The 10,840-nt window shown below is 40.3% G+C and overlaps 1 protein-coding gene across 2 annotated transcripts in view; it reads right to left on the bottom strand.

Annotated features, from left to right (window-relative positions):
* The window catches only part of Cdkal1 (CDK5 regulatory subunit associated protein 1 like 1), a 555,277-nt gene that overhangs the window by 540,804 nt on the left and 3,633 nt on the right, over positions 1-10,840 (bottom strand). For both annotated transcript variants that reach the window (XM_031358356.1, XM_031358355.1), the window contains exons 3-4: positions 7,281-7,450; positions 3,275-3,387 (exon numbers count right to left, since the gene is read on the bottom strand). In XM_031358356.1, the coding sequence (XP_031214216.1) occupies positions 3,275-3,387; positions 7,281-7,450 (283 nt within the window). The remainder of the gene's footprint in view (positions 1-3,274; positions 3,388-7,280; positions 7,451-10,840) is intronic.

Below are 10,840 nucleotides of genomic sequence, written 5' to 3' on the forward strand. Positions count from 1 at the left end.
GAACTCAGAAATCTGCCTGCCTCTGCCTCCCAAGTGCTGGGATTAAAGGCGTGCACTACCACTGCCAGGCTTACTCTGTGTCTTAATGTAATTATTATCTAGGTAAGCTTGGTATGTTCATGTGACGTGACATCACCATGAGCCACCAAAGGAAACTGAGATAATCAGTCAACATTTGTTGTTGTTGCTGTTTTTAAGTAACTTTATGTAACAAGCATTACTTCTGTCAACATCAACACAGCTAAGAACGTCATTTTAGTAATCTTCTAAACAGTAATGTGATTCTTGGATGTATTTCTTATACAGAAATTTCCATACATGAGTCAAATATATGAAACTGACCTCAGGCACAAAAGTTAAAGAGACTTCTTCACACTGAGTGGCCAAGGCCTAGAAGTACTCTAGACACTTGAATCAGTCCACTATGTTGTCTCCCCTACATTGAGTTTCAGATATAAATAAGTCTCCTTAAATCAAACATAAAATACCACACTCTGACCTGACATGGTATTTCTAAAATATAAATTATAAAAGCTTTTAACTCAGCAGATCTTACTTTTCTCTATTATTAAAAGAAAAGGAAAGAATCCATTAGAAATAAGCATTGCCTAAGATAACCCCTAAGATTTAAGCAAGAATATAAAGATCCTTCCCTTTGTATCTCCACAAATTCCTAGAATACACAGTATGCTCACAACATACTTGCTAAATGAATAAGCTATATACAAAGGTACAAAGAAACCATCAACAATGTAAAAGCCTAGCAATGTTTAAGCTTTCTGAAACTAGGACACCCAAGATAAACACTCAGTTCTGACTTCCATAAGATAGTCTACAAACACACAGATCCCTCATGTGCTTATGAGGCCTCAACCAGGGGGTGAACTTTCCCACAAACCACAATGCACATGTAATACCTACGTGCAGCAGGTGTAACTACACAGTAACATAGTTGTTCTGAATGCATGACCCACCTAGGGAAGCCCATATTTTACTAGAACTACGTACGCAGCTGTAATGAATTCTTTGATAGAAATGTATTATGAGAGAGTCTGAAGAGACCCAGAAAGCATAAGAGTTACTGCTGCTCTATGAGCTGAGGCCAGCCTAGTCCTCACAGAGGAAAGAGACAGTGAGACAGTATGTTTAAAAGAAAGAAAGAAGGAAGGAAGGAAGGAGGGAAGGAAGGAAGGAAGGAAAGAAGGAAGGAAGGAAGGAAGGAAGGGAAGGAAGGAAGAATTGCTGCTACTCTTCAAGAATTCCCAGAACCAATTATAACAAACAGAAATATACCTACCAAAATCCCAGTACTCACTAAGGAGTGATGCCGTGAGTTTAAGGCCAGCCTGGGCTATAGAGTAGACGAAGTGTCTACTGTTAACTAAAACAGCATTGTTCACTAGCGTGCCCCAAATCTTACTCACGGGTCACTTGTTCCTAACACTTCATGTGAGAAGACATGACAAGACATGACAATTTACCAAAAATGAAGACACTGAAAATAATCTGGCAAGATCCCCAACAGAAACAATACCCAGAGCCTTTCTAAGGGAAAGAAAGGTCAGCCCACAGAGCTGCCTCCTGGAAGAATGTGCTCCTGCAGCATAGGCATCCACATCACATCTTGCTTTTGAGACAATGTCCTACTACACAGCAGGCTACCTACAACTCACAGTACTCCTGCCTCAGTTTCCCAAGTGCCCCTGCCAGCCCAGCCACACCATATTTCTTTTAAAAGCACTAGTTCCCATGAGGAAAGTTTACATACTTGCCACCTTGCCAATTTAATTCTATCATCTCCCATTACCCTTGATACTAATTGTTCTGAATGAACATGTGTTAGGAGAAACATCACTCATCTCCATGGGATTTCCTCCACAGGTGGCATGCCTGCCTAGCATGCTCCTGCCCTGGGTTCTGTACCCAGCACAAAACCACACAGAGGAGCAGAAATGCAAAACCATCCTCAGCTACTTGGGTAATCTGAATCTCTGTCTCAAAACAATATTTTTTTTTAATTATAAATCTTTTCCTTCAAAATAAAAAATGGTAGAAAAAATAAGTAACAACAACTCCAAATCTTAAGTTTTCCTGCAGAATAATCATGTACAGGACTCCTATGTTATATTCATTGTTATTTTAGGCCCATACTTAATTAACAAAAACAATTTAAATTAATAATTTTAATAAAATCCTACTAATCCACAATAATCAAAACACCTGACATCAGTAATACAGAAATCATGAAAATTATGTTTCAGATCTAAACTTGAGATCTACAGAGAGCTGGGGAATTATAGCTCAAGACAAAGGATATGTTTAGCAGAGGTAAAGACTCAGTGAACTCCACAGTGTTAAAAAAGAAAACAAGGAGGGTCGTGGAGATGTCTCAGATATAAAGCACTTCCCCCGCAAGCTAATAGTCTAAATCGCCAGAACCCACATGAGTGCAAACCACGAAAGTGCCCGGACACACAGGAAATATGAAGCTAGACTGCTCATAGTGGTATATGTCTTAATCCCAAGAGAGTCAGAAGGATCAATGCTATGAACTCAAGGCCAGCCAGTTGACATAACAAGTTCCAGACCAGCCAGAGCTACATAGTGAAACTCTGTCCAAAGAGAAATATATATAATCATTCTCTTATGTTATTTAATGTGTAAATTGAACTGCTATACATAAAATAGTGTCATAAAAATAAAATACAAATTGCTAATAGTGGGACTGGATATATGTCTCAACATTTAAGACCATGGTGCTCTTCCAGAGGACCCCAGTTTAAGTCCTGATACCCACGTAGCAGCTCTCATTGTCTTTAACTCCAAACTCAGAGGATCTAATGTCCTCCTTAGGCCTTATATGAATTTCCTGTTGTTTCACTTCAAACTACAAAATGTTGTATGGTTATTTTAAAATAATCAGGCAGGTGAGATGGCTCAGTGAGCAAAGGCAGCTGTCATCAAGCCTGCCCCAAGGATCCCACACAGGAGAAAGAGTGGTCTCCTCTCCTGCAACTGTCCCCTAACTTCCACACATGTACCACCGCACACTGTGTCCCCCACATATACACACACAAATAAAATGTAAGATAAACAAACAAAAATACAGTAAAAGTCAAGGAATATGTAACCAGTTGTCTAATGCTATTAGTGTTCTACCTTCATATCATTAAATTACTCTAAAATTTCCTTAAATTGCTGGGGTTAGACAACCTGTCTCCAAAATCTACAACTCTGAAATGTAATCAATAAAACACATTATGGATCTCATTACCTGTAATTTTATAGCCATAGGCAGCCAGCTGTCCAGCCATGTATTCTCCATCTGAATTATTATGTGAGCAGCCCCATGTTCTTATCCAAATTTTCTGTATGCCTGGAATAGTGCTGTTAAGTAATCAATTAAAACAAAGTGAGTATCTGTAAGTGATTTTTAAGATAAAAGCCACTAGATGACTTTAGGGCACATTTCACAAAAACAAACTAGAATCAATTCACAACCTAGTTACATAATGCATCAAATTATTTTAAAATCTGCTGTTACAACAAAACTCTAAAATAAGGGTCAGTGAGCTAGATCAGCAGGTAGATGCACTTGGCACATAAACCTGGCCACTTGAGCCTGATGCCTGGGAAGCAGGTAAAGGTGGAAGGAGAGAACCCGTCCCAGACATGATGATCGCAGTCACGCTTCGTGCTAGCTAGTCTAGTAATTACCTGACACAAGCTACAGTTATCTGAAAAGGAAACATCAACTGAGAAAACACCTCTACAAGAACCAGCTGTAAGGCATTTTCTTAACTACTGACTGATGGGGGAGGGTCCAGCCCATTGTGGGTAGTGCCATCCCTGGGCTGATGGTCCTGGGTTCTAGAAGAAAGCAGGCTGAGCAAGCCACTGGGAGCAAGCCACTGGGAGCAAGCCAGTAAGCAGCATCCTTCCATGGCTTCTGCATCAGCTTCTACCTCAACGATCTTGCCCTGTTTGAGTTCCTGTCCTGACTTCCTTCAATGATGAAAGTGCTGTGAAAATAAGTGTAAGCTGAATAAACAGTCTCCTCCCAGCTTGCTTTTTGGTCATGGTGTTTCATCACAGCAATAAAAACCCTACCTAAGACTTAAACACATTCTGCATACAGACACAATAACAAGTAAAGTGTTTTAAAACTAAAATCTAGATAAATAACCAGGGAATCACAGGAAGAATCTCTGTATTTAAACAATGTCCTTTTGCATCTCTTGTCACCAAATGCCAGGACTAGAAATAGGTTACCTCAATGGGCAGTGGTGGCGCACGTCTTTAATGCCAGCACTTGGGAGGCAGAGGCAGGCAGATTTCTGAGTTTGAGGCCAGCCTGGTCTACAGAGTGAGTTCCAGGACAGCCAGGGCTATACAGAGAAACCCTGAATCTACACAGAGAAACCCTGTCTCAAAAAAAAAAAAAAACAAAAAAAGAGAGAGAGAGAAACCCTGTCTCAGATCCCCCCCCAAAAAAAAGAAAGAAAGAAAGAAAGGAAGAAAGAAAGAAAGGAAGGAAGGAAGAAAGAAGGAAAGAAAGAAATAGGTTACCTCTAACTGAGTTGTTGGCCAAAGGGTCCCAAGGGAACCTCAAAACAACCCAGGCTGTTGCCAAGACTGCAGTCCTACAGAATGCTTTCCATAAGCTATGGTGAGGCCCTACTGCTGAAGACACACTTACACAACTCACTGAGCATGGAGAAGTCCAGCTATCGCCTACCTAGAGCCTTCCCCCTACCGACTAAACAGTCACAGTACTGGAATGTACTCTGCAGACTCCTAAAGGAGAAGGGTGAACACCAACCCAGCTACAAACTCTTCAGTCTCCAATGGTGACCTGAATTCCAGATGCACTAGGACAGTGCTTCTCAACGCACTGGTTGGGACCCTTTGGGGATTGCATATCAGATAGCCTACAAATTGGATATTTACATTACAATTCATAACTATAGCAGAATTACAGTTACGAAATAGCAATGCAATAATTCTATAATTGAGGGTCACTACAACATAAGGAACTGTACTAAAGGGTTGCATCATTAGGAAGGCAAAGAATCACTGCATTAGTGCAACAGTAGCACAAGGCTTGTGAGACAAACCAGCTAATATCTGGATGGATTTATGATCCACTCCATGAGATGGAACCCATCTCCAACAATGTTTGGGTGGCCAAGAACCTGAGACTAGATAGGCCAGAAACTAGGGTAAAACTAAATACTACTGTTCTACTAAGCAAATGTAGCAATAAAATGACTCCTAATGACATTCTGCTATACTCATAGATTCAGTGCCTTTTTGTCTTATCTTATTACATTATATTTTATTCTGTTTGTTTTCTGAGAGACAAAAAAAGGGTAGATCTAGATGGGAGGCAAGATGGGTAGGAGCTGGAAAGAGTAGAGGAAGGATAAATCATAATCAGAATATACTGCATTGAAAAAAATCTATTTTCAATAAAAGGTGAAAATAATGTTAAAAGTAAATAAATAATGTCCTTTTGGATCCATGAGAAGGCTTAGCAGGTAAAGGTGCCTGCAACCAAGCTTGATGACCTGAGTTCAATCCCAAGATCCACATGTTAGTGACCTGATTCCAACAAGTTGACTTCTGACCCTCACTCACATGCTTCAGCATGTGTTCATGCATAATCATACATCATAAATAAATAAAATGTAATTTTTCCAAAACATTTTAAATACAAATTTTAAAAATGTCCTTTCAAGCCAGGTGGCACACCCCTGTAATCCCAGCACTTAGGAAAGAGAAGTAGGAAGTTCAGGGTCATCTGTGGAACAAGCTACAAGAGATTTTGCCTCAGAAAAAGTACTTCTCTGGATTGTACTTTTAATCCTACTAGCCATACTACTAATGCCTGATGCAACCTTTAGAAAGATACATATAAATGGTCATACCGAAAATGGCAGTTGCAGCAGTAACACCCAAAGAAAAAGTAAGGGTTGGAGAGATGGTGAAGCCATTAAAGTATGAGGACATGACCTGGGGGTACTGGACACCCAGCACCCAGAAAAAATTCAAGTGGAGCAGCAGGCATATGTAACCCCAGTGCTTGCCAAAGGAGAAGAGAGAAGAATCACTAGAACACACAGGCTGGCCAGCCTAGCAGAATCAATAGCTCCAGCTTCAGTGACAGTTCCTGTCCCAAGAAATAAGGTGGAAAGCAATCAAGGAAGATACCTAATCTGACCTGTAGAATACACACACACACACACACACACACACACACACACACACACATACACAGGTACCTGTATACTCTCATGAACATTTACACACATATACAACACAGAAAACATATAAAGAATAAAAATGAAGGCTGATGATCTGTCTGTTCACACACTCTTAAATACTAGTTGCAATCTTTATACATAAAACTTATAGATTAAAAATAAACAAAATTGAAAACTCCATAATTAATGTTACTCCAGTCACAGGTTTCTAAAGAATTTATTCAGGAAAGAAAAAACCTCTTAGACTGCTCTAACAATTTAAAAGTAAACAGAAATGACAATAAAGACATGCTTGGAATAAATGTGACAAACTCCACTAGTTAAAACACATTCTACATGCACTGCCTTGAAAAGCTCAATCATCTAAACAAAGTAAACATTACACCTGCCCACGATTTGCTAGATAAACAATTACAAGCTAACATTGTACAGCTGTGCAATCGTTTCTGCACTGTCATATTAGACTCTTACTGTCTAGAATCCCACCACAAAAGTATAAACAGGACAATGATTTTTTTTTTTTTTTTTTTTTTTTTTTTTTTTTTTTTTTTTTTGGTGCCCAGTGCCTTTGTGTGATCCCTAAGCACTCACTAATATGCTAAGAATAATCACATGTCCAAAACACCACTGCCAACAAGGAATCACAAAGTTTTAATTTGCAATTATAACAGATTTATACCAACTATAGTCAAATCAAAACAATTCCTAGTGTCCTATCACCTTCCTTCAAAGAACATTTAATCTGGTATTTTGTTTTGTTTCTAATTAATTCTTGGAAAATTCTCTTCAATATAATTTGATCATATTCATTTCCCTAATTCCCCATGCCCTTGGTATTTCTGAGTTTTTAACCTATTACTTGCCAGATTTGAAGCAATTCCATTTTTTTGAAGCTCTATGTTTCCTATTAGAAATACAAAGACCCTAGACTTGGAGCTATTGCACATACGGTGTAGGCCAGCAGTGCTAGCCTCTCCTGGGACAGAAGTGAATGTAACTATGAGGAATGCTTACCTGTCACTTGGTGGCCTGGGCTCTTCTTGCAAATATTTTTGAGTATTCCGCCTTCGTACTTTAGGAAACACATGCTTTCTTGAGAAATGTCTGTCTTGTGGCTTTGAATCTTCCTGTGATATGATATCTTCTATGTCATCCAGCCGTACATCACAGGATGCAGAAGGCATCTTTTGTAGTACAGAAAAAAGTTACAAATAACAGAGGTTTATGAAAATCCACTTAGCATGGTATTGGTAAACCATTCTCACCAACCTTGAATCTTATGAACTCTGTGAAGCCGGAGTCCACAGAAAACAGTTAGATAAACCAAGGAAACAACCCTGCAAGTTCTGCAGATACAGAACACCCCATGACTGAACTGAAAACACCATAACTAATACTAGGGAGGGAAAGTAGGACAGGGTCTTTTCAAGAGAAAAGAAACAGAAAGCCAACAATTCCCATCAGCCACTGCTGCTGAGGCCAATGGCCACCAAGGCCTCCAAGTGCTGTGAGAAGGAATTGGTATACCTGACCTTAAAGAGTGATTGGTGGGGCTACAGAGATGGTTCAGCAGATAAGACAACTTGCTGATTTTATAGAAGTCCCAGGTTCAGTTCCAGTACCCACATGAAGGCTATACCATTAAGTCCAGTTCAAGGGATCTGGCACCTTCATCTGACCTCCTTGGGCACCAGGCACACTTTTGGTGCACATAAATACATAAAGACAAATACTCATATACATTTAATATGGTGAGTCACACGTGCACCCACAAACACACAGCACAGCTATGCCAATCAAAACTAGTATTGGTAAATGACTACAAAGTATTACTCTAATATCAAAACCAAATAAAAACACATACGCACACACATAAAAAGAAAACTACCAGCCAATATCCCTGACAAACACTAATGTTAAAATCATGAATAAAATGTTTGCAAGCCAAACACAGGTATATATCAAAAACATTAAATTAGCTGTGTCCCAGAGATGTAGATATGGTTCAGCATACATTAAGCCAACAAATCACATAAATGAACTTAAAGATAAAAAAACCTCTTGATCAACTCCACAGATGCACAAAAAGCTTTTGACAAAATCCAACATGCTTTAATGATAAAAGTCTTAGAGAAGAGCATCAGAGGCAGTTTAGCAGATAAGAAAGCCTGTGGTTCTTGCAGAAGACCTGGTTGTTACTGCAGAGGCCCTGCGTTCTGTTCTCAGCACCCACATGGTGACTCAATACCATCTATGATTCCAGTTCCAGAGAACCTGATGCACTTTTCTGAACCCCAAGGGTACCAGGCATGCATGTGGTACACATATGTACATGCATGCAAAATATTCACATATATAAAATAAAATAACCTCAAAGAAAGAAGTACCACATTGGGGTTGAAACTCAGCAGTAAAGAATCTAGCCCCATGCATACTATGGCATCTATTACCTATTAACTTTCCTCATTAGGTTATAAGACTAGAAATCAGCAGTTTTCAACCTGTAGGTCATGACACCTTTGGGGTGGGGTGGAGGTCAAATAACTTTATAGGGATCACCTAAGACCATCAAAAAACACAGCTATTTACATTACAATTCAAAACAATAGCAAATTTACAGTTATGAAGTAGCACTGTGTGGAGCGCTGCTGCGCCTTAAAGATGGCGCCTGCCATTCTTCTGCTAAGGAGTAAACAAGTCCTTATTTGGCAAGAGGGTTGCACCTGCCAGTGGCCTGATCTTTCGTCATGAGGCTGTAGCCAATGATGGTGCAAAATGTGGTATGGGCTCATGGGCAGTCCTACGAAGGGTATTTAAGCAGCACTCACGGACCATTCAGGGGCACACCTTTCACCATGATGTAACTAACAACTCCTGAGTAAACTGTTGCCGGAAGGAACTGGTGTGCTAGTCTTTCTTCCCTGCTGGCCAGGGTGATCGGCGCGGCACAGCACTGAAAGTAATTTTATTGCTATGGGTCACCACAACATGAGGAACTATATTAAAGGGTTGTAGCTTTAGGAAGGTTGAGAACCGCTGCTATATATTCAAGCCTGTCTGATGAACTTCCTTCTAGAGGATTCCCATCTTTCTGCTCACGTCATCCAAATAACAGAGTGGCTTCCTACCAGGCCTATTTTTGTGCCTGAAATTTGTAATGTTTGCTTTAAAACTTTAACAGCGTATGCATCATAATTTAAACCTCTATTTAAATCTCAGCCACTTAAATATCTATCATTAGTAAAAGGAAAAAAGAAGTGAACCAAGCACCCATCCATAAAACTGTTATGGTAATGAGCATATCACATGGTCAGTCCTTCCTTCCTTTTCCTAGACAGTGATTGGTTCAGAGTCAGTCACAACAAGACCAGCCAACCAGAAAAGACCTTTATACAACAACTGACAGTAAAGAGAGCTTCTCTTTTCACTCAAGTAGATGAAGTTGGGGTAACAGGCCAACTTTGTGAATTCCTAATTAAGGAATGAAGCCTAGCAGAAGGTGCAGACATAAGGAGTCATAATGACTGCATTTGAGCACCTGAGGTGCTCAATGAGGAGCCCTACTGGGCTCACTCATCTGAGCCACTAACCTCCCTCTGGAGTCAAACATCTTTTGGGTTGGGCATTCCCCTCCTAGAAACACAGGTTCACCAACTCAACCATTAAGGTACAGGTTGGTCTTTCCCACATAGGTTCCATTTACATGCAATAGCTGTCAGTAAAAAAAAAAAAAATAACAGTGTGAACATATTTAGGAAATTCTGCCTCTTACAGATTTACAATGCACAGGCTTGGACTGTGAAGAAGTACAGGAAAGAAACTGTGCATTCACTGACCTTAGGAGTTTTCTAAAAATTACTTTCTTACCAAACTCTTAAAGAAAGGAGGTGGGACTGAAAAAAGGGCCCAACACAGACCTCAGCCCTCCTCCATTCCACACAGAGAGACCACTTCCTTCTTTACTGCCTTGTGCTTGCCTCCCAATCTGTCACCACGTAAACTGACCACTGTCTTAGAGTAAGCCTACTACTGCCCAGCTCAAGCATGAAGTTCCAACAATGTCATCTTTACCCTGTGTGCTGGCTGGTTTTGTGTGCCAACTTGACACAGGCTGGAGTTATCACAGAGAAAGGAGCTTAGTTGAGCAAGTGCCTCCATGAGATCCAGCTGTGGGGCATTTTCTCAATTAGTGATCAAGGGGGCAGGGCCCCTTGTGGGTGGTGCCATCCTGGGCTGGAAGTCTTGGGTTCGATAAAAGAGCAGGCTGAGCAAGCCAGGGGAAGCAAGCCAGTAAGTAACATTCCTCCATGGCCTCTGCGTCAGCTCCTGCTTCCTGAGTTCCAGTCCTGACTTCCTCTAGTGATCAACAGCAATGTGAAGTAAGCTTAATAAACCCTTTCCTCCCCAACTTGCTTCTTGGTCATGATGTTTGTGCAGGAATAGAAACCCTGACTAAGACACCCTGCATTTTCATGAGCTGTCTCTTACTGAAAAATCACTACTTAGAAGCAAGTATCCTGTTACTTCTTCCATTTGGAAGGCAAAAAGCAAATGACTCTTAGAAAAAAAAAAAA

This window comes from Mastomys coucha, unplaced genomic scaffold (assembly GCF_008632895.1).
Source record: "Mastomys coucha isolate ucsf_1 unplaced genomic scaffold, UCSF_Mcou_1 pScaffold7, whole genome shotgun sequence".
Lineage (NCBI taxonomy): Eukaryota > Metazoa > Chordata > Mammalia > Rodentia > Muridae > Mastomys > Mastomys coucha.